The sequence below is a fragment of the Hemitrygon akajei genome, chromosome 7 (assembly GCF_048418815.1).
Source record: "Hemitrygon akajei chromosome 7, sHemAka1.3, whole genome shotgun sequence".
NCBI classification, from domain to species: Eukaryota; Metazoa; Chordata; class Chondrichthyes; order Myliobatiformes; family Dasyatidae; genus Hemitrygon; species Hemitrygon akajei.
Genome location: NC_133130.1, coordinates 33,993,917 through 34,019,102, shown reverse-complemented (window position 1 = coordinate 34,019,102; position 25,186 = coordinate 33,993,917). Strand labels below are relative to the sequence as shown.

Here is a 25,186-nt window from a genome sequence, read left to right as displayed (position 1 = left end):
CAGTGACTTAGGTAGAACAGATGAGTTTGTACATCAAGTAGGGGGAGTTAGGGAAATAAATGAAGAACAGGACTTCCAGTAGTAATCTCTGGATTACTTCCAGTGCCACGTGCTAGTCAGGACAGGAGTAGGATGTTTGAGTAGCTGAGGTAAGTGATGCAGCAGGCAGGGTTTCAGATTTCTGGATCATTGGGATCTCTTCTGTGGAAGATGTATGATCTGTACAAAAAGGGCAGGTTACACCTGATCCCGAGGGGGCCCATATCCTTGTTGGCAGGTTTGCTGGAGCTGTTTAGGAAGGTGTAAATTAAGTTGGCAAGGGATGGGAATTGGAGGAATAGGGCTGAGGATGGGGCAGTTGGTATACAAGTTGGTGCAATGTGTAGTGAGACTATGAGGATATACAGGCAGATGATATGGCAAAACTGATGTCAGTGGGATGAGGTGAAGTGTAACTTGTGGCCAAAATCAAAAAGGGTAACTTGCAGGGCAAGTTAGTGGTAAGATAGGTCAATGCAATGTTAGCATTCATAAGAGGACTAGAATAAAAGAACAAGGATGTAATGCTGAGGCTTTATAAGGTATTGGTCAGACTGCATTTGAAGTATTGTGAGCAGTTTTCAGCCACTTAACTAAAAAAAGATAATGCTGGATCCATAGGAGGTTAATGAGACTGATTCCAGGAAAGAAAGGTTTAGCTTATGAGGAGTGTTTGATGGCTCTGAAGCTGTACTCGCTGGATTTTAGAAGAATGGCGGCCGGGGGGAGGGGGGTGGGGGGGACTCATTACAGGAAGGATGTGGAAACTATAGAAAATGTGCAGAGGAGATTTACAAGGATGTTGCCTGGATTGGGAAGCATGCCTTATGAGAATAGGTTGAGTGAACTTGGCCTTTTCTACATGGAGCGATGGCAGATGAGAGGTGACCTGATAGAGGTGTATAAGATGATGAGAGGCATTGATCGTGTGGATAGCCAGAGGCTTTTTCCAGGGCTGAAATGACTAACATGAGGGGGCACAGTTTTAAGGTGCTTGGAAGTAGGTACAAGGTAGATGTCCAGGAAAGTTTTTCTACAGAGAGTGGTGGGTGTGTGGAATGCACTGCCAGTAATGGTGGTAGAGGCAGATACAATAGGGTCTTTTAACAAACTCTTAGATAGCTACATGGAGCTTAGAAAAAGAAAGGGCTCTGCGGTAGGGAGATTTTAGGCAGTTTCTAGAGTAGGTTACTTGGTCGGCACAACATTGTGGCCCGAAGGGCCTGCTGTAGATTTCTATGTTCTGTGTTCATGTCAGCTGAGTAGCCTAATTCTGCTCCTATGTATTATGGTCTAAAGGGAAATCTGAGACAGGTTTATCAGAATATGAGGGACATAAATAGAGTAGACAGACAGTATCTTTTTATCAGACTTGACATTTTTAATACCAATGGGCACAAATTTCAGATGAGAGGGATAAGTTTAAAGGATTTATGCCGGAAAAGTTTATTTTTACTGAGTGGTGGGTGCCTGGTATGAGTTGCATGGAGTGTTCAAAAAGCTCTCAGATAGGCACATGAACGTGCAGAAAATGGAAGAATATGAACATTGATTAGTTGGGCATTTGATTGCTAATATAATTAGCTTGGCATAATGTGGGCCGAAGGGCCTGTTCTTATGCTGTATTATTATATGTAGTTTAACTTTTCATCCTTTACATATCAGGAGTCTGCTCAGTGAAGGTTCTATATCTCTTGGCTTTTGAGGAAGAGTATTCTAAAGATTTACTGAAAGGAAAATAATTGCTTCATCTTTATCTTAAAAAGGTGAACTCCAATTCCTGGGGTAGTAACCCATTTCTCATAAGAGGATGTTTCCACCCCCAACAAGATCCCTGGGATTCATGTATATTGTATGATGCATTTTTGTTATTTTAACTTGATGTGATTATCAATATTACAATTTTTTTTTCAGATATTGGAGTGGATGAATTTTTTAGGTATTTAGTTTTCTTTCCTGTTTTTATATTGAAATTATTAGAAAACACCTTTTCAGTTTATGAATTTTTACCGAATGAAGCATTCTCTTGGAATGCAACCCGTTTGCAAATTGAGGAATACCTATTCATCACAGTGGAATGGTAGAGGTACATTGTGATAGGATAATGATCAATTAAGTGAAGAAATTGCACCACCAGTACAGCTTTGAGAGAAAGGGAAGCTTGAGGTGCATGATATTATAGCGGAAATACCAAAACCCACGTTGTTAAGAGGTGAAGACCACCTGAGGATTACACCTACATAAGATCTGACTTGGAAGAACAAAGTGATAAATTGACACACAGTACACTCTCTGATCATGCAGTGTCACAAATGAGAAACATGCTTTATTTCTGAGGAACAGCATTATCTCAGGAAGGTCGTTGGGAAGATGGAGGACTGACATTCACAGGTTGGAGATACCAGAGGGTGTTATGCTAATCCTCAAAATGAGAACATAGCTGAACCAAAACAGATACCATGAAAATCACAGCCAATCATATCTGATTATGGAAGGATCTGGTAAATTTTGTGTCCAAGTAAGACACCCAAGAGATAGATGTTTGTTTCCTCTTTTTGCTTCATTATTAAAATAGATATGTGACATGCCATATGTAAAATTAGATAAGTACCCTCTTAAGAATCGTAGCATAGCATGAGACTAATTGCTGTCTTTGTAGAAAAGGATATTGCTGATTTTGCTTATCTGGTGATTGGCAGAAAGTAGAAGAATGTGGTCCTTCTCTACCGGAGCTCTCTTGCTTAATAAAACACTTACTTAATTTGAATTACTGATTATTTTCCAATATTTTAAGAAAGAAACTCTAATTAACAAGTAAACAGAGAATGTGTTTGAGAGTAGGGATGCTCTATAGGAATGGATGATAAATGGTGTTTATCTTTTAACTTTCTCTGAAAGATCAATGTCACAGATTTTACTGCTTGGAAGCTGGACACTGCTGGGCAAGTTCAGCCAGAGATTTCTGAACTGTGCTCATCACTTGCCAACTCAAATGGAGTTCAGGGTTGGATCAGGGTTGCTGAAATTCTCCCTGTACTTCACAGCAATATGTACTTCCTTTTGGAAAAACTAACTTGGAAATCATACATGTCCATGATCCCATTCATTCAGGAGGTTATTTTAGAAGCAAAGCAAGAATGAGGCATTTTTTTAAACTTTTGTATTTATTTTGTTTTAACTAGTTTATTTCATTTTTAAAAGTTTAAATGCCTCTGAATGTCAAGGCTATTCAAAAGCATTGAAAAAACAGTAGCTTTCACAGATGTCACAGTTCGGGTGTGGATTTGACACCTAAACAAAGCTTTTATTTGATTACATGGTTTGAGGCCAATGAACCAGAGTGCCTCATACTCAATTCAGGTGGTTTTACCCGGCAATATTAGCTCTACAGATCAGAGCAAAATACAGGGATATGGGAAATGCAAAGGGCCTGGGAATGGCCTCACTTCACAAGTTTCCATGGAAAATTAATTATTCCTCACTGTATGAATGCTGCTGGACCTGCTGAGTATTCCCAAAATATGTATTGTTTTTCTACCACTTCTATTCCTTTTTACATTTTGAGGCCCTGTGTCTAATACTTATGAAGGGGCTTAAATTTTCAAAAAGAAGAGCTTTGTTACATTGTGCTACCATAAGACAATAAATTTATATCATCCAGAATCATTTTTGAACCACTTTTTTTTATCTGACTTCTTTTGTTCCTGTTACTGCACTTTCTTGAGTTTGAAGCACTGTCACAATGCTCCATTATACTGCCCATATCAGATAGCTTACCTCTTCATACGTGAATACAAAGTAATCTTAATGATTTTAGTGATTGTTGGTCTTTATACATTAATGGAGCTTTACTACATCACCAACAATCTGGTATGCTTGAGTCTTTAGTGTTGATGGACTAACAGATTCTCTGAACTGTTTGATGTTATTTCAATTAATATCCCAGTGTTGATTTTAATTCATTTTTTTATGTGATACAATGTGGTAGTGTATTCTTTTATTTTTTTGTGAATATGGTTAGTTGCAGGGGAGTGGGGCTATGGTGTGTTTGCTGAACATGAGAATTGGCACCCATTGAGGCAGTTAGCATATCTGCAGGATTTTGTAATAATTTGTGAATAAATTTTTGGGGTTTGCTCTATCACTTCCAACATAGAGATGTAGTAGGAAGTACAATTGTATTTGAATAATTGAGCCAACATGATGTGTCAAAGCTATTATTTGAATGAAAGGTGTAAATCATAACAGAAAGGTTTGGTTAATATACCGTAGATTCCGGACTACAGAGCGCACCTGATTAAAAGCTGCTGGCTCTAATTTTAGAAAGAAAATCAATTTTTTACTTGTACAGGCCGCACCGGATTTTAGGCCGCACCGGATTTTCGGCCGCAGGTGTCCCACGTTGTAATATGAGATATTTACACAGAAAGATATTACACGTGAGGATTTTTTAACTTTTAATTAAATCCATATGGTAACATAAACAAATACATATTGCAAATGCTTTTTTTCGAACCGTGCCTGTAACGCGGCTACTTTTAAATATACGTTGCGTATACTTTTTTATTGAACAACATTCCAATATCTCCTAACGACTGGTAAAAAATATATATACTGCAGCCTACCAGGAAAAGTTATTGATCGCCTTTAACTTAAAAGCAGCGTTCGCTCAGATCCAATGCCGCTCGCCCCCCTCCTTCCCGTTTATCGCAAACTGGCATTTTTCCCACAAGACGCGGCGAAACCGGGTGTGACGTCATAGCATCCTGCGATGTAGTACAGAAAACAAATATAGTTAAAACACTTCTAACTTTAACTAGAAAATGAATTACTAAGCGAAAATATTATAAACTAAATAACTGCCATAAAGGCAGCACAATGCTTTTCTTCGAGTGTTTTCCATGTTGATGAGGGTGAGTACAAATGACTGATTTACAATAATTTAATTGTGAAAGTGCGCTTGATTTATCGTACAATTTCATTGGACCTCTGTGAACTACTCATCAATTTTATTGGTCTACTGTTACGAGGCAAAATGTTTTTGGCGGCATGAAAAAAATCATGCATTAGCCGCACCGTATTAAAGGCCGCAGAGTTCAAAGCTGTTCAAAATGTGGGAAAAAAGTAGCGGCTTATAATCCGACATCTACGGTATTTACAACTGAGGACAGAAAAGAACTAACTCTGAGATTCTATATAGGTTTTCCTTTCTATATTGAAATGATACTTAAATTGCCATGGGCTAAGATAAGCAGTTTCAGCGACAGGTTACTATCGATGCAATGCTCCTCAGACAGGATGAAGAGGTCAATACTCCCCAATGCCATTAGGCTTTACAATTCAACCGCCAGGACTTAAGAACTTTTTAAAAGCTATTATTAATGCTTTTTGAGATAGTGATTTAGATGCATATCATATTTTTTTACTGAGTTAAGTATTGTATGTAATTAGTTTTGCTACAACAAGTGTATGGGACATTGGAAAAAAGTTGAATTTCCCCATGGGGATGAATAAAGTATCTATCTATCTATCAATGGCTGTAGTGCATAGGCTTTGTGGAACGTACAATCTTTTAGTTATCATTTATCCCTTAAGTATAACCTGAAGAATATAGAACATAGAATAGTACAGCACAGTACAGTCCCTTCAGCCCAAAATGTTGTGCCGACCCTTAAACCCTGCCTCCCATATAACCCCTCACCTTAAATTCCTCGATGTACTTGTCTAGTAGTCTCTTAAATTTCACTGGTGTATCTGCCTCCACCACTGACTCAGGCAGTGCATTCCACGCATTAACCACTCTCTGAGTAAAAAACCTTCCTCTAATATCCCCCTTGAACTTCCCACCCCTTACCTTAAAGCCATGTCCTCTTGTAGTGAGCAGTGGTGCCTTTGGGAAGAGGTACTGGCTGTCCATTCTACCTATTTCTCTTAATATCTTGTATACCTCTATCATGTCTCGTCTCATCCTCCTTCTCTCCAAAGAGTAAAGCCCTAGCTCCCTTAATCTCTGATCATAATGCATATTCACTAGACCAGACAGCATCCTGATAAATCTCCTCTGTACCCTTTCCAATGCTTCCACATCCTTCCTATAGTGAGGCGACTAGAACTGGACACAGTACTCCGAATGTGGCCTAACCAGAGTTTTATAGAGCTGCATCATTACCTCACGACTCTTAAACTCTATCCCTTGACATAAGAAAGCTAACACCCCATAAGCTTTCTTAAATAACCTATCTACCTGTGAGGCAACTTTCAGGGATCTGTGGACATGTATCCCTCAGTTCCCTCTGCTCTTCCACACTATCAAGTATCCTGCCATTTACATTGTACTCTGCCTTGGAGTTTGTCTTTCCAAAGTGTACCACCTCACGCTTCTCTGGGTTGAACTCCGCTTGCCACTTCTCAGCCCACTTCTGCATCCTATCAATGTCTCTCTACAATCTTCGACAATTCCCTACACTATCCACAACACCACCAACCTTTGTGTTGTCTGCAAACTTGCCAACCCACACAAACCCCACATCCAGGTCCTTAATAAAAATCACAAAAATTAGAGGTCCCAAAACCGATCCTTGTGGGACACATCTAGTCACAACCCTCCAATCCGAATGTACCCCCTCCACCATGACCCTCTGCTTTCTGCAGGCAAGCCAATTCTGAATCCACCTGGCCAAACTTCCCTGGATCCCATGCCTTCTGACTTTCTGAATAAGCCTACCGTGTGGAACCTTCTCAAATGCCTTACTAAAATCCATGTAGATCACATTCACTACACTACCCTCGTCTATATGCCTGGTCAACTCCTCAACGAACTCTATCAGGCTTGTTAGACACGATTTGCCCTTCACAAAGCCATGCTGGCTGTCCCTGATCAGACCATGATTCTCTAAATGCCCATAGATCCTATCTCTAAGAATCTTTTCCAACAGCTTTCCCACCACAGACGTAAGGCTCACTGGTCTATAATTACCTGGACTATCCCTACTACCTTTTTTGAACAAGGGGACAACATTCGCCTCCCTCCAATCCTCCGGTGCCATTCCCATGGACAACAAGGACATAAAGATCATAGCCAGAGGCTCAACAATCTCTTCCCTTGCCTCGTGGAGCAGCCTGGGGAATATTCCGTCAGGCCCCGGGGACTAATCTGTACCAATGTATTTTAACAACTTCAACACCTCCTCTCCCTTAATATCAACATGCTCCAGAAGTTCAACCTCACTCATATTGTCCTCACTGTCATCAAGTTCCCTCTCATTGGTGAATACCGAAGAGAAGTATTCATTGAGGACCTCGCTCACTTCCGCAGCCTTCAGGCACATCTTCCCACCTTTATTTCTAATCAGTCCTACCTTCACTCCTATCATCCTTTTGTTCTTCACATAATTGAAGAATACCTTGGGGTTTTCCTTTACCTGACTCGCCAAGGCCTTCTCATCCCCCCTTCTTGCTCTCCTCAGCCCCTTCTTAAGCTCCTTTCTTGCTACCCTATATTCCTCAATAGCCCCATCTGACCCTTGCATCCTAAACCTCATGTATGCTGCCTTCTTCCGCATGACTAGATTTTCTACCTCACTTGTCACCCATGGTTCCTTCACCCTACCATTCTTTATCTATCTCACTGAGACAAATTTATCCCTAACATCCTGCAAGAGATCCCTAAACATCAACCACATGTCCATAGTACATTTTCCTGCAAAAACATCATCCCAATTCACACCCACAAGTTCTAGCCTTATAGCCTCATAATTTGCCCTTCCCCAATAAAAAAAAATTTCATGTCCTCCCTGATTCTGTCCTTTTCCATGATAATGCTAAAGGCCAGGGAGCGGTGGTCACTGTCCCCCAGATGGTCACCCACTGAGAGATCTGTGACAGGAATCGATCGATATTAGGGAAATTAAAGTCACCCATGATAACAACCCTGTTATTTTTGCACCTTTCCAAAATTTGCCTCCCAATCTGTTCCTCGGTATCTCTGCTGCTACCAGGGGGCCTATAGAATACCCCAGTAGAGTAACTGCTCCCTTCCTGTTCCTGACTTCCACCCATACTGACTCAAAGAGGATCCTGCTACATTATCCACCCTTTCTGTAGCTGTAATAGTATCCCAGACCAGTAATGCCACCCTTCCTCTCCTTCCCCCCCCCCCCCCAATCCCTTTTAAAACACTGAAATCCTAGAATATTGAGAATACATTCCTGCTCTGGTACCAGCCAAGTCTCTGTAATGGCCACTACATCATAATTCCATGTATGTATCCAAGCTCTCAGTTCATCACATTTTGTTCCTGATGCTTCTTGCATTGGAGTACACACACTTTAGCCCTTCTACCTTACTACCTTCACACCCTTTATTCTTCTTCTCATTCCTCAAAGCCTCTTTATATGTTAGATCTGGCTTTACTCCATGCACTATACTTGAAGTTGGCACATGACCTTTATCCTCCTCCACCTCACTATCTGCTCTAACACTCTGGTTCCCCTCTCCCTGCAAATCTAGTTTAAACCCCCCCCAGAGCAGCACTAGCAAATCTTCCCACAAGGATGTTAGTCACCCTCAAGTTCAGGTCCAACCCATCCCGTCAGAACAGGTCCCACCTACCCTGGAACAAGGCCCAATTGTCCAGAAACATGAAGCTCTCCCTCCTGCACCAACTCCTTAGCCACGTATTTAGCTGCATTATCTTCCTATTTCTAGCCTCACTGGCACATGGCACAGGTAGCAATCCTGGAGGTCCTGTCCTTCAACTTTGCACCTAACTCCCTAAACTCTCTTTGCAGGACCTCCTCCTCCTTCCTATCCACGTCATTGGTCCCTACATGGACCATGACATCTGGCTGCTCACCCTCCCTCTTGAGAAAACAGAGAACGCGATCCTGGAGGCAACAGACCATCCGGAATTCTTGATCTCAGAGAATCATGAGGTTCTCGACCACAGAACCTCTTATCTGTCCCCCCTAAATATCGAATCCCCTATCACTACTGCTCTCCTCTTTTCCCTCCTTCCCTTCTAAGCTGAGAATCTAGTCTCGGTGCCAGAGACGCAACCACTGCAACTTGTCCCTGGTAGGTCGTCCCCACCAACAGTATCCAAAACGATATACTTATTGTTGATGGGAAGGGTCACAGGGGTGCTCTGCTCTTCCTGTCTATTCCCCTTCCCTCTCTTGACAGTCACCCAGCTACCTGTCTCCTGACTTAGGAGTGACTATCTCCCTGAAACTCCTGTCTATTTCTGCCCCTACCCCCCGAATGATCCGAAGTTCATCCAGCTCCAGCTCCAGTTCCCTAACTTGGTTTGTCAGGAGCTGCAGCTGGATGCACCTTTTGCAGGTGTAGTCATCAGGAACAATTGTGCTCGCCCTGACTTGCTACATACTGCAAATGGAGCACTCAACTGCCCTAACTGTTGCCTCCATTATGTACTCCTAAGTTAATTAGATTAATTAAAGGAGCTTACCAGCCTTACCTCACTGGGAGCAAGCTCGTCCTGATCCGCTGCTCGCCGAAGCCTCTCGAGCCAAAGCCTTCCTACTCTGTCACCCGCTCCTCCGACATCCGCTTTGTTAATCTGCTCGTTTTTTAAACTCTCCTGCTGTTCTCACAGGTCGACCTTCACACGCTTACGCAGTCGTTCCTTGTTCAAACTGCTGAAGAAAAATTGCTTATTGTAAAATTACTACAGTTAAGTGCTTATATTAATTTCTAAACACCATCCCATTGTGGGTTCTAATTACAAAGATAATTTGTTGAAAGTGTCTAATTTTTCATTTTTTTTGGTGAACAGACTTACATTAGGAAATGTCTGTTTTTACCTATTATTTCTCCACACTGAAAAGCAGATGGTAAATAAAAGTGCAAACATGTAGTAAGATATTAATTGGCTTTGTTTTTTTTCTCTTTTTTTGTAATTTATTTTTATATTGAAGTTCATCAAACAAATATTTCCATAAGATGTATTTCAGACATTGTACATATATATCATATATATCACAAACAAAATCTCCACAAAGTATTTATCTGGGGTATACACTTATAGAAAAGAGTGGAAAGAAAAAACAAGCAAAAGGAAAGAACTATGTACAAGTAGGGAGTGATCTTTTTTTTTACAACAGATTCATTGATTTGTGAGAATAAAATCAGGCCTATGAGGCATTATGTAGTTAAACCATTTTTCCCAGTATGAATCAAATTGTTCCAGCTTATGATTAACAGATGCTGTTATCTTCTCCATTTTGTAAATGTCCATTGTAATTTCCATCCATGTATTTAAAGTTGGGCTCTCCTGTGATAACCATTTCCTAGTAAGAGTCTTTTTACCAGCCACCAACAGTATATTCATTAAATATTTATCTCTTTTCGGGTCTTCGGTAAAAAGTGAAAAATTAATGATGCTTGCTTAACGACTTATTGTCCATTCTGTAAAATGGCTGAAGAAAGGTCCCTTCTAAAATACATCATATCTAAGATTTTGTTTCAAATTCTGTCAAAAAATGCTCCAGAATCCTGCTATCTATAATTAACCAATATAAAATAAGTTGGGAAAACAGCACAGTTTCCCACAGAATAAAATATGTTTATACCCTGCAAAGTAGGGCATAAAGTTCGTATTGAGAAGAGAAAAAATTGCACTAGCATGGTGATGGTGCGCAACAGAGTTTTGGTTTAAACCACTTTTCTTTGTGTTGGGTGGATAGAGTTTTGTATGTAATCATCTTAACCTGGTGTAATCAGGTAATCCAGCGCTGATGTTGCTTAAATAAAGCTCTTATTAGAATGAGACAAAGACATCTTTACATGGGTCATTTTGAAAATCTGATTTTAAAGTTGATAAATGAAACATCTTTGTTACCGATTTGCAGCAAGAACCTTTTAAACAACATCCTCATTGGTAAATCCTAACAATAGACGTAATTAATTATAGCACAGTTGAGTTGATCAATTTCATCAACTTTGCCTCCAATTTCGACTGTGCCCTCAAATTTACTTGGTCCATCTTTGACACATCTCTTCTTTCTTGATTTCCATTCTTCATCTCTGGAGACAGACTATCTGCTGATATATTTTATAAACCTACTGACCCTCACAGCTATCTTAACTTTATCTCTTTCCACCCTGTCACTTGTAAAAATGCTATATCCTTTTGTCAATTCCTCTGTTTCTGCTGAGGCTGTCCATTCCAAAACATCTGAGGTGTCCTCATTCTTCAAACAAAGGGAGGGGTTTCACTTCTACTACCATTGATGCTGCCCTCACTAGCATCTCCTCCATTTCCCACACATCTACACATACCCCATCTTCCTGCTGCCATAAAAGGATAGGGTTCCCCTTGTCTTTACCTATCAATCCGCAAGCCTTCTTATCAAGCACAACTTTCTTTGTATTTTTGTCATCTGCAATAGAATCCTACTACAAAGCACCACTTTCTTTTCCTCCCCCACTTCTCACCGCTTTCCATAGGGACTACTTTCTGCAAGACTTGTCCATATCCACTCGTCCTTCCCTGTTAACCTGTTAATCCCTGCAAGTGGAACAAGTGCTACACCTGCTGCTACACTTCTTCCCCCACCACCGTTCAGGGCCCCAAACAAACCTACAATCCTTCCAGGTGAGATGACATTCATCTGTGAGTCTTTTATGGTCATATATGTATCCGGTGCTTCTAGTGCAACCTACTCTACATCTGTGAGACCCGACTTGGGTTGAGGACTGTTTTGGCAAACACCTTTGGTCCATCCACCACAAAATGTGGTATTTCCCAGTGGCAACCATTTCAATTTGACTTCCCATTCCCGTTCTGACGTCCTGAGTGTGGCCTCCTCCACTGCCATGATGAGACCACACTCGGACTGGAGGAGCAACACCTCATATTCTGTTTGGGTTGCCTCGAACCTGATGGCATGAACATCAGTTTCTCTAACTTCCAGTATTTTTCTCGCCCTCCCCCTTCTATCTCTTCTATTCCCCATTTTCCCTTTTACCTCTTCTCATCTGTCCAATACCTTCCCCTCACCTGGATTCACCTATCATCTGCCAGCTTGTATTCCTACTCACCCACCTTCTTATTGTGGTTTCTTCCCTCTTCCATTCCAGTCCTGATGAAGGGTCTCAGCCTGAAATATCATCTATTTATTCCTCCAGAGATGCAGCCTGGCCTGCTAAGTTCCTCCAGCATTTGGTGTGTGTTATTTTTATTGTCCAGCATTTGTGGAACCCCTTGTGTTTATAAAATAATTATGTTTCTCAAGAAAATAAGATTTTACATTATTACATTTAGGCCTCTTGTGAGCTTTTTGCCACCAATGTTGTTATCAAGTTGAGATTATTGTCAAATGTACATCTATGCACAGTTGCAGTGAAAATCTTTCTTGTAACAGCAGCACAGACACATATAGTAGTATTCACAGGAGAAATATAATTTTAAACATAAATTACAACCGTATTTACAAGAAAGAACAATAATTTGAACAAAATGGTCCATTTTAATGCAAAGTGATCATAGTGTTCCTAAGCTATGGTGATTATGATTTTGCCCTAGGAATTAGTTTAGGAATTGAATGATTGAAAGGAAGTTTCTGTTCTTGAACCTGGTTGGTGGGACTACAAGCTTCTGTACCTCCTGCCTGATAGTAGCTGTGAAAAGGTGGCATGGAGTAGATGGTGGCAATATTTGATGAATGCAATTGCCTTCATGAAGAAGTGCCTCATGTTTACCTTACACTTGCTTCCCTGTTACAGATTACATATGCAATTCCCCACTATGTTTTGCATGGCTCTCGCCATTCTGGTTATCATGCTGATTTGAATTTTTCTGCTAATTTTGAACACTCCAGCTTTTAAGGCTATAACATAAAAGGGAGCTGATTAAGTATTTTGAAGGAAAGAATTTCTATAGCTGTAGGAAGAGGATTTCATAGTGGGGTATTGCATGGAGTCAGAATGGACTCTGCAGCATGAATTGCTTTTCTCTGAGCAATTCTGTCCTCTTTGAGCAATAACACAACCAGCAAAAAATAGGCAGAATACTTTTCTGAATGAGCATCCATGCTGTGAGTAGCTGATTTTAAGAAACAGCCTTAAATTTCTCATTCTAACTCAGGACCAGAATAGAAAGGCATTACATAAATTATAATGGTTTTTTTCATTGTATCTCCTTAATGCAACCTTGACTCATTTGGTCATCGAACCATTTTTCACATTTTGGGTTTTTTTGATTTGGTTCAAAAATTGGGTTTACTGTGCCACCTGTCGGAGTATTTTTCAAATGTTGTAACTGTTATTAGAAATGTGTGTGAATTACTTTTGAATTTAATAAGTAAGCAAATAAAAATCAGAAGGAAAATGCTTGCATGATTTTCAGTTGCACTTAAATTTGCCCTTTTGTATCCTTGGACAGAATGATAAAGGGGAGATGCCAGCAGACATTGTCCCTGATCCTTTGGACATGCCCCTGGACATGGCAGAAGCAGCAGCAATTGCCAAAGAATTAAAGCAGGTGCTTCTTGATGCATTACCACTGACCTGTGACATATCAAAGTCGATGCTGACAAACTATGATCACATCTCGGGGAAGGCACTGCTCAAGTCACTGGGCCTGAAGCTGGGAGAGAGAGTGATGATTGGAGGGCAGAAGGTAAATAATGAATAAGCATAAGGATAAATTAGTGTATTCATAGGCCCCATTGTGTTTTCAGTGACATGAGCAAATGAAGTAATTTTTGCTGATCTCTGTCTGCTTCTGTATAACATCTATCATTTTTGGTCAATATGTGAGGACTCTTAACCACTTCAACCTTGTGTCACTTTTCGTCTGTCTGTCTGTGATCATAGCTAATGTAATCTCAGTGCATGAATAAAAGTATTGAATAAGTCAGGCATGAATCTTGGATAATCTTGTTAAAATAATTTTTAAAAATGTAAACTAGAATGCAAATTAAAATGCAAAATGAGAATATCATAACTTCCAAATTCTAATGATAAATAAAAAAACTATGATCAAAACAAATTTTCCTGTAGCAAAATCTTTTATTCCAGCGAGTAGCCTGCATACTATATTTACTGTAGCAATATTGCTGTGCCAGTCATTGTTCACGGATGCCTGATTTTAATTTTCAAAAATTTAGTTCAAAATTTTAATTTAGTTTGAATGTTCATTTTTTTGCTTAACAGAAAATTTAACAGAGAAGCGTATCACTCTGAAGCTCTGCTTATTAATTATATAGATATTTTAAACTTGAATCAATATGGCAATATGTCTGGATGGAGTAATCAACAAAGAGGAAAATACTGCCAAAGTGTTTGAATATAGGTATTCTCAGTTTGCCTTTATTATCAATTTTTCAATTGATGCTCTGTAGAGTATTCTACTTCCTCGACAGTGATGCAGACTGTCAGACTGCTTTCCACAGTACATCTATAGAAATTTTTGAGCGTATTTGTTGACATACCAAATCTCTTCAAACTCCTAATGAAGTATAGTTGCTGTCTTGCCTTCTTTCTAACTGCATCGATATGTTGGGACCACGTTAGATTCTCAGAGGTCTTGACACCCAGGAACATGAAACTGCTCATTCTCTCCACTTCTGATCTGTCTATAAGGACTGGTGTGTGTCCCTCATCTTACCTTTCTGGAAATCCACAATCAGCTCTTTAGTCTTACTGACGTTGAGTGCCAGGTTGTTGCTGTGACACCGCTTCACTAGTTGGCATATCTTGCTCCTGTACATCCTCTTGTCACCATCTGAGATTCAACCAACAATGGTTGTATCATCAGCCAATTTATACATGGTATTTGAGCTATGCCTAGCCACACAGTCATGGGTATAGAGAGAGTAGAGCAATGGGCTAAGCACACACTCCTGAGGTGCGCCAGTATTGATAATCAGCGAGGAGATGCTATCACCAATCTGCGCAGATTGTGGTCTTCCAGTTAGGATGTTGAGGTTCCAATTACAGAGGGAGGTACAAAGGCCCAGGTTCTGTAACTTCTCAATCAGGATTGTGGGAATGATGGCATTAAATGCTGAGCTATAGTTGATGAACAGCATCCTGACATAGGTGTTTGTGTTGTTCAGGTGGTCTGAAGCTCTGTGGAGAACATTGAACACTGAAAGAGACTCGCATGATAACTTTCTCTGCAGATGAAGTTTCCTTTCTTATAGATTGTCAAAATTACAGCCTCTCTGAGATACCCCTTGATAATCTTTTTCCCTGACACGGGCAAGATAGCTGAGACTGAAAATCTTTGACCGAAGCTCTTCACATTTTAACTGAAGCACTGCCAGTCAGAAGTGGCAGCAAGGCTGGCATGGATAGTCTTTAATGGGATGGAGTATTTGTGGACAGAGTACTAGTTGAGTAAATCTTCAAAAGTTTTACTTCCAGTGGATATTGATTGTCTTTATGACCCTGATGAGCTTTCACTCACTTCAGGCTTTCAGTGAGATGGGGCCTTGGGTGTTGGTGATTGAGAATTGTTGAAAATAATAGTGGATTTGGCAGTGCTCTGTCTAGCAGTTGCAGCATGGGTATATAAATGAAGGCAGTATATAGTGACATATATGTAATTAAATAATAAATTTTCTTTAAACTTTAAGACATTGGACATTACCGTTTGTATTTGCTATTGTGTTTTGAGGTATTCTATATTTGTATTGTGTTGTATTTGATGTTTTGTATTCAGCTATGTTTGCTCTGCTATAGAACAAATGTTATTAAACTAAAAGGAGTGCAGAAAAGATTTACAATGATTTTGTCAGGACCTGAGGGACTATGTTATAAAGAGATATTGGACAGGCGAGACTTTATTCTTTGAAGTGTAGTAGACTGAGAGTTCAATATGGGTCAATAGGTACATTTAATGTCAGAGAAATGTATACAATATACATCTTGAAATTCTTTTTCCTTGCAGGATGTATATTGTATTGTATACATTTCTGACATTAAATGAACCTGTTCAAACCTATTGAACTCGCAATCTACTACACTTCAAGGAATAAAGTTGATTTTATAGAAGTGTATAAAATCATGAGAAGCATAGGTCCGGTGAATGTATTTGGCCATATTCCCAAATCAAGAACTAGCAGACATATAGTTTTAAGGTGAAAGGGGAAGATTTTTAATGGGAACTTGAGGTGCAACTTTTTCATGCAAAGGTTATGTGAAATCAGAGTCAGAATGAGGTTTGTCGTCACCGGCATGTGATGTGAAATTTGTTAACTTCGTAGCAGCAGTTCAATGCAATACATCTTGCAAATGATGTGCCAGAGAAAGTTTTTAAGGCCAATATAGTAACAACTTTTAAAAGACAGTGGAATGGTACATAGATAGGAAAAGTTTAGAAGGTTATAGGCCATATGTTGTCAAATGGGCCGAAAGGCTTGTTTCCTTGCAGTATAGCTCTATGACTCTTTTAGACACCTTTATCTATTTACTCTGGTTTATAAACTGTACAGCCTGCAACTATAGTGTGTAATCTTTGTTTTTTATATTGTGAATTTAAAGGCCATTATTTGTTTTCCATTGTGGAAAATACAGTTTTGTTTGTAGGCAACAGGTCTCTTATCAGTCTGTGAGCCTTTTTGTCTGTCTTCTTAGCCATTGTATTTTGAAGCTACTTTGTCTTTTATAAGTAGGAGTCAAATTTCAGATTTTTAATGGCAACCAGAGTAATGGAATACTGATTTGAGGAGAATGGAAAGAGCCCACGATGTGAAATACTGCATATGGGTTAAGTAAGTGAGTATAAACTTGGCAACTAGAATATAATGTGATATTATTCACTTTAGTAGGAGAAAAAGCCAATTCCTGTGTAAGTAGAAAAGCACTGCGGAATCCTTCCTTGCAAAGGTATCTGAAGACAGGGAGCCTCATACATAATACATAGAAAGCCGTTGTGCAGGTAAGAGGACAGTTAGAAAGGCAAATGAAATGTTGACTTTTTTTTGCAAAAGGGGCTGAGAAATAAAAGTGTGGAGATCTTTCTACAACCGTATGGATATTGATAAGACTACTGTATAAATGAGTTACTGCATACAGTTTCGGATTTGTTTTAAACGTACTTACATTGGAGGCAGTTCAGATTGCTGGAAATACTCGATAGTCTAGGCTATATATGTCTAGAAAGAAATTCAAAACCATACCAAATCACTGATCTTTCATTAGATCTATGGAAAGTTAGACATTAAAAATGTTTAAATTGCAGAGAAGCAGGAGCAGTGGAGAGATAATAGGGAATGTCTGTGACAAGGTGGAAACCAAAAGCAGTGGTGGTACCCGTAAAGAAAGGCTAATTCATCTTATCTGATCTGTCTGCAGGAAATACACGTATAGGAAATGAACAAAAAGAGAGAAAAATTATTGTATTGTGCAAAATTTGCTTTGTGGTAGGAATCAGAGGCTTTGGAGGGAAGTAGTCAGATCAAAGACCTGTGACCAGTGATAAACTATTTGATCAGTGTTGGAGCCACTGTTGTTTGTTATTTACATTAATGATTTGGATGACAGTTTTGTTAATGTGGCTAGTAATTTTGTGCATGGCATCTAAATTAATGGTGTATTAGATAGTGAAGCAAGTTACCTAAGTTTACAACAGGAAGTTAATCAACTGGGGAAAGAATGGCAGATAGAATTTAAGTCTGGCAAGTGCAAGGTTTTGCATTCTATGTCAGTTAATCCAAGGCAGAACTTGTACAATAAATGGTAGGGACCTGGAGAATGATGTAGAACAGGCTTAGGGGATATGGACAAACTACAGACATATTGGACTTGATCAAGTTGGTTGTCATGGATGAGTTGGATGGCTCTCCTTTGTTTTCATTCATCTCCTCTAGATAAGTGAGGTGCAATTTACAGGCCTTCACCATCTTCTCTCAGCTAGCATCACCATCATTTCTGTCACTCGGTTTCTAGTGTCTCACAGAGACTCCCCTTGTTCTCTTTCCCTTACCTTCAACTTAAACATGCTTCATATTCTGCATAGAAACATAGAAAATAGGTGCAGGAGTAGGCCATTCGGCCCTTCGAGCCTGCACCACCATTCAATATTATCATGGCTGATCATCCAACTCATTTTGGTGGAAAATCATTGATCTGAAACATTAATTGTATTTCCTTCTTTGCAACAACTATTTGCACCATTTTCTGCTTTTATTTCATATTCCCAACATTTGATTACCATTTCGAATTCTTTATTTTAAAATTTCAGATAAGCCAAATCTCGTTGAATGACGGAACAGGCTTGCAGAACTTTATGGCCTTTTCCTACCCTGGTTTCTAACTTTCCCATATTCCCTTTCCTCTGTGTATGTTCTCATCTCTAAAATTACAAAGATAAAAACAGCTTTATCCTCAAATGTTTCTCAAATTATTCTGACTGACCTGGCATATTAATTATATCTTTTTCTGCTAAATATATACCGCTTGGCCTCATTAGCATTTTTGTGTTTTTTTAAATTTCTGGGTTTTCAATATATTCCAATACTTTCAGTTATAAATATTTTACTTATTTTATTTTGTATTTTTTCTTTGTATTATTCAACATATTCCCAATGAATAGATTTTACTACATTTATCTATTCTAGCGTTATATAGCATGGAAACAGGCTATTCAGCCCATCAGATTGGCATTGATTCCTTTCGCTTTACAAGACTCAGCTATGAATCCCCATGCTGTTGGACTGCCTGACTAATGTCAGAATTGAAGCAAATTATTTTCAAATAGAACAATTGGAAGAGTAGAATTATAGTTTTTGTCCCGATCCGGAGATGCCAGTGAGCAATTCACCCAAGCTTACCTCTTGTATTTATTGCAGTGCAGATCCCATTCCTGAAAACTGTAACAATGTTAAAAATTCAAGTCAGATTTATTCTGTGATAACAAGGTTGCTGTACTCAGCTTTATGATGTTCTTACACCAAAATATGGGCAATTATATTTCTTACAAGTTATTTCTGTGTAAATAGTTGATATTGCATTATATGATACTCATTTTATTTAGCAGTGAGGAAAGGCAGTTATATTTTTCTAAATGATGATGTTTCTCCTTTACATATATGCCACAATGTAAATTGTTTGTTGCGGCATCCCTTGTTAACTCATGGCACATAAATCATTCTTTTTCTTGTAAATACGTACCTGCATTGAACTAAAAGGTGGTACCTATTTTCTAGATTGTAGGTTTCGAACTCTATAGTGTACTTTCAATCTAACTAGTTGTAGTATTGATGTGTCTATATAATACTACAGTCATGCTATATTAAATATATTAAAAGTTATATTAAAAGCAAGAGGATAGTGAGGGATAAAATTGGTCCCTTAGAGAATCAGGGTGGTCAGCTATGTGTGGAGCCGAGGGAGATGGGAGAGATTTTGAACGATTTCTTCTCTTCGGTATTCACTAAGGAGAAGGATATCGAATGGTGTAAGGTGTGGGAAACAAGTAAGGAAGTTATGGAACCTATGACAATTAAAGAGGTGGAAGTACTGGCGCTTTTAAGAAATTTAAAAGTGGATAAATCTCCGGGTCCTGACCGGATATTCCCCAGGACCTTGAGGGAAGTTTGTGTAGAGATAGCAGGAGCTCTGACGGAGATCTTTCAGATGTCATTAGAAACGGGGATTGTGCCGGAGGATTGGCGTATTGCTCATGTGGTTCCATTGTTTAAAAAGGGTTCTAGAAGTAAGCCTGGCAATTATAGACCTGTCAGTTTGACATCAGTGGTGGGTAAATTAATGGAAAGTATTCTTAGAGATAGTATTTATAATTATCTGGATAGACAGGATCTGATTAGGAGTAGCCAGCATGGATTTGTGCGTGGAAGGTCATGTTTGACAAACCTTATTGAATTTTTTGAAGTAGTTACGAGGAATGTTGACGAGGGTAAGGCAGTGGATGTAGTCTATATGGACTTCAGCAAGGCCTTTGACAAAGTTCCACATGGAAGGTTAGTTAAGAAGGTTCAGTCGTTAGGTATTAGTGCTGGAGTAATAAAATGGATTCAACAGTGGCTAGATGGGAGATGCCAGAGAGTAGTGGTGGATAATTGTTTATCGGGATGGAGGCCGGTGACTAGCGGGGTGCCTCAGGGATCTGTTTTGGGCCCGATGTTGTTTGTAATATACATAAATGATCTGGATGATGGGGTGGTAAATTGGATTAGTAAGTATGCTGATGATACTAAGGTAGGAGGTGTTGTGGATAATGAGGTGGGTTTTCAAAGCTTGCAGGGAGATTTATGCCGGTTAGAAGAATGGGCTGAACGTTGGCAGATGGAGTTTAATGCTGAGAAGTGTGAGGTTCTACATTTTGGCAGGAATAATCCAAATAGAACATACAGGGTAAATGGTAGGGCATTGAGGAATGCAGTGGAACAGAGAGATCTAGGAATAACAGTGCATAGTTCCCTGAAGGTGGAGTCTCATGTAGATAGGGTGGTGAAGAAGGCTTTTGGAACGCTGGCCTTTATAAATCAGAGCATTGAGTACAGAAGTTGGGATGTAATGTTAAAATTGTACAAGGCATTGGTAAGGCCAAATTTGGAATATTGTGTACAGTTCTGGTCACCGAATTATAGGAAAGATATCAATAAATTAGAGAGAGTGCAGAGACGATTTACTAGGATGTTACCAGGGTTTCAGCACTTAAGTTACAGAGAAAGGTTGAACAAGTTAGGTCTCTATTCATTGGAGCGTAGAAGGTTGAGGGGGGATTTGATCGAGGTATTTAAAATGTTGAGAGGGATAGATAGAGTTGACGTGAATAGGCTGTTTCCATTGAGAGTAGGGGAGATTCAAACGAGAGGACATGATTTGAGAGTTAGGGGGCAAAAGTTTAAGGGAAACACGAGGGGGTATTTCTTTACTCAGAGAGTGATAGCTGTGTGGAATGAGCTTCCTGTAGAAGTAGTAGAGGCCAGATCAGTTGTGTCATTTAAGGTAAAATTGGATAGGTATATGGATAGGAAAGGAGTGGAGGGTTATGGGCTGAGTGCGGGTAGGTGGGACTAGGTGAGATTAGGAGTTCGGCACGGACTAGGAGGGCCGGAATGGCCTGTTTCCGTGCTGTGATTGTTATATGGTTATATGGTTATATGGTTAAATAATCTGCCATATTTATATGAAAGACAGATAAATTGGTACTTGATAATTTTTGTACATTTTATGTCAATGTTGATGATGCACCATCAATAACTCACGCCGAGACTTAGGAAGTGAGATATCGGCTTTTATTGACTGAAGAACACACTACATCCTGGGGAAATGAGGGAGAGCAGCAGGCCACAGTCGCCTTTATACAGGGGTCTGTGGGAGGAGCCACAGGGGTAGTCAGCAGGTATATCTAGTTCACCACAGTTGAGTAACGAGCTTGTTAAATGAATGAAAACCCTGTACTGTTTAAAATCATTTTAATACATTTTGTTATACCAGATTTATTTAGAAAATTAATAAGTGTTCATTAAGATATTCTACTGTAAATCTTAATCTTCAAAATTTCCAGAGATTCATGTCTTGTTTAGCTTTAAACAAGCCAAAGATTTTGATTCCTTGCAGAACAGGGAATAAACCTGAGATAGTTGCTATGCATAGAAAAATATCCTTTCTCAGAATGCAAGGCATAGTTTTCCTCTTAAATTTTATTGCAGTAACATTTTCATTTTTATAAAAATATCATTTATATTGAATATCACGTCAGTGCACAATTTTAAAAAAGTTTGCCTTTCTAGATTGGCTATTAATATTAGCCATTAGGTATTATATTACATATAATTAATATTATATGTAATGATGTTCTCAAAAATATTTATGGTATTCTTTTCTACAGATCAACATTGACAAATTTGCTAAAAAATGATATAATTAGTTATCAGTTCCAGCTGTGAAATAGAACTGTAGAGTTTTTATATGGGATAATAATAAACCTGACAACTGTAGGCCAGACAGTAGTCTACTGATTTTTTTCTTGAGATTTATTTCTGGGAGATGTATTGGGACAGTACAAATTTGTTTAAGGTTAATTTGTAACTGACTATACTACATGATTTCTTTTTCATGAAGTAACAGGTTTATTGAAGGTGGTCTTTGAACGTATGGATTTAAGGTGTAGCATACAATATCTTATCTGATTTCTTCAGCCATATTCTGAGAGCAACATATGCTTTAAAAGAATGTTGATTGGGCTCTTTAGATCTTAATGACTATTATTTAGGCTTGTCCAATAGTCGTGGTTCAGATTTTCATTATGGGTCATTTATCTCTGCCATGTTTCTAGGAAATGCCAAATCTGGAAAGTTGCTAATGATTAATTGATTTTAGATCAAACTTTAAGAAAAGGCAGGCTAGTGAAACAGTGAAAAGTATTTCAATGCTGAAAGGTGTGAACTGATGTAAGTGGCATTATTTTACAGGGTTTGGCAGGGAATGCAAGAACAGAAGCACCTGGCAATGCATAACCAGTGATGTTGTTAAATCGAGATGAAAATGTGATCATGAAACATTCGGGAATCTTTACTCTGTAAAATTTGATACAGTCTATTATATCATGAAATGGTCGAAGGCTTTGAAACCCATGGAATATTGAGAGGCCTAGATAGAGTGAACTTGGAGAAGGTGTTTCCCATAGTGGGGGAGTCTAGAACCAAAGGGCACAGAAGAGAAGGATGTCCCTTTAGAGCACGATGAGACGGAATTTCTTTATCCAGATGAATTTGTGGTATTTGTTGCCACAGTTTGCTGTGGAGATGAAGTAATTGAGTATACTTAATGTGGGAATTGATAGGTTCTTGATTAGTAAGGGTGTCAGGAATTACAGGGTTGAAAGCAAGAGAACAGGTTTGAGAGGGTAATTAATCACCTATGATGGGATGAGGAAGCAGACTCAATGAGCCGAATGGCTTAATTCGGCTCTTTTGTCTTGTGGTCTTATGGCACTGGATTCTGCAAAGACTGTTAGATGGCATCTCACCAGAAGCTTTGACAAACCTTTATCGATGCACAATCAAGAGTATCTTAACTCATTGCATCATGGCCTGGTATAGAAACACCAGTGCCCAGGAACAGAAAAGGTTACAGAAAGTAGCATCCATCATCAAAGACCGCCACCATCTTGGCCATACCTTCTTCTCACTAGTACCATTGGGTAGGAGGTACAGAAGCCTTGGATCTCACACCACCCAATTCAGGAACATTAGACTCCTGAACCAGCATTGTTAACACAATCACCACTATCCTGAACTGATTCTACAACCTACAAACTCACTTTAAAGGACTCTTTAAAACTCTTGTTCTCGTACTTTTTGTTTGTATAGTTTGTCTCCTTTTGCACATTGATTGCATTGATGTAACTTCATGTATAGTTTTTTGTGAATTTCTAATGTAGTTTTTTCCTCTAAGTGCAAGAAAATGAATCTCAAGGTAGTATATGGTAACACATGTACTTTGATAATAAATTTACTTTAAACTTTGAATCCTGGCTCAGATATTAAAGACTTGCATCAAATATTAGCAGCCCTTTCAGGCAAGTTAATAATGTTATTAAACATGTAATAACATTACCATTGCCTTTTGTCCTTCACTGTCCTGGAGATTACCATTGAGCAGAAGCTCAACTGAACCCACTATGTAAATAGGTACAATCTAGGCAAGGTATCCTGCAGCAAAATATTCACCACAAAGCCTTTTCACTATCTACAAGACACGTCAGTTAAGTGATGGGAATACTCTTCATATTCTTGGATGAATGCAGCTTCAATAACACTTGATAAACTTGACTGCTGTGTTTCGCATTTGCAAAATGCTCTGCATTTAGGCTACTTTGGTGGCCCCCAACCCCACAACCTATGCTACAAAGAAGAGCATCAACTTAATAGAAAAAATATTTCTGAGTCTAATTATATTCTGTTTTGGAAATGTATTGCTGTTGTTTCACAATTAATGGGTTTAAATGTAGGAACCTTGTAACCAATATCATTTAAAGGAGCTTCACTCATTTTTGGGCTTGCATCATGAAGAGGGGTGCAATTCTGCTTCCAGTTTTAGAAAGTGAGGCAGATGCAGGACATTTTAGTGGGACGGTGTTGCTGTGGTTGTGATAGAAATTCAGTTAGATGTATTATGGTTTAATAAAAAGGCAAAAATAAAGTAGAAATAAAGGAAGTGTTACTTGATTGAAATGATAATTAGCAAAAGAGAATTGGAAGCAGCTATTTGATGGTAAATCAATCTTGGATCATTGGGAGGTATTTAAGGAGATTGAAGAGATTTAGGATAAACATGTAGCAGAGAATGGATGAGATTGTCTAGTTTATGGTGCCCTGTGTAACTAACTTCTAAGAGGATATGATAATGTGAAAAAAATACATCAGACATAGAGCTTGAAGACCTAGAATGTAAAAAATAGATGAGATTGTCTAGCTTATGGTGACCTGTGTAACTAACTTCTAAGAGGATATGATAATGTAAAAAAAATTACATCAGACATAGACCTTGAAGAGCTTGAAGTAGGAATAGGCTATCCAGCTCATCAAGCCTGCTCCACCATTCATCAAGATGCCTGCTGATCTACTTCAGTTTATTTTCATCATTATATAGGATAGGCTGCAATATCTCTTGCCATGATTAGTCTGAACACTGGTGTCTGACAGCCCCCTACTCTACTGTTTAGAAACTTGGACTACATGGTCAGATTCTGTTCTAACTCCATCTACAAATTTGCAGATGATATCACAGTATGGGATGAATCTCAAATAATGATGAGTGAGAGTAAAGGATGGAGATAGAGAACCAAGTGACATGCTGATTAGTGTCATAACAATAACCTTTCCTATAATGTCTGCAAAACTGGCAAGCTAGTTGTTGACTTCAGGAAGGGTGGATGGTGCGCTACAAGTTCCTAGGAGACAATATCACCAGTAGCCTGTCCTGGTTCAGTCATGTTGATGCCATGTCCAAGAGAACTCTCCACTGCCTCTACTTCCTCAGGAGGCTAAAGAAATTGGCCATATCTCCTTTGGCCTTCATCAGTTTTTATTGATTCAAGATTGTTTAATGTCATTTCCTGTGCACAAGTGTAAAGGAGAACAAAATTGTTGTTACTTCTAATCCAATGCAGCACAAAAAAAAGATAGAAACCACAGTAGTAATA

The 25,186-nt window shown here is 39.0% G+C and overlaps 1 protein-coding gene across 11 annotated transcripts in view; it reads left to right on the top strand.

Moving 5' to 3' along the window:
* The window catches only part of LOC140730333 (CAP-Gly domain-containing linker protein 4), a 331,198-nt gene that overhangs the window by 94,585 nt on the left and 211,427 nt on the right, over positions 1 to 25,186 (top strand). For all 11 annotated transcript variants that reach the window (XM_073050611.1, XM_073050610.1, XM_073050608.1 and 8 more), the window contains one exon: positions 13,445 to 13,681. In XM_073050611.1, the coding sequence (XP_072906712.1) occupies positions 13,445 to 13,681 (237 nt within the window). The remainder of the gene's footprint in view (positions 1 to 13,444; positions 13,682 to 25,186) is intronic.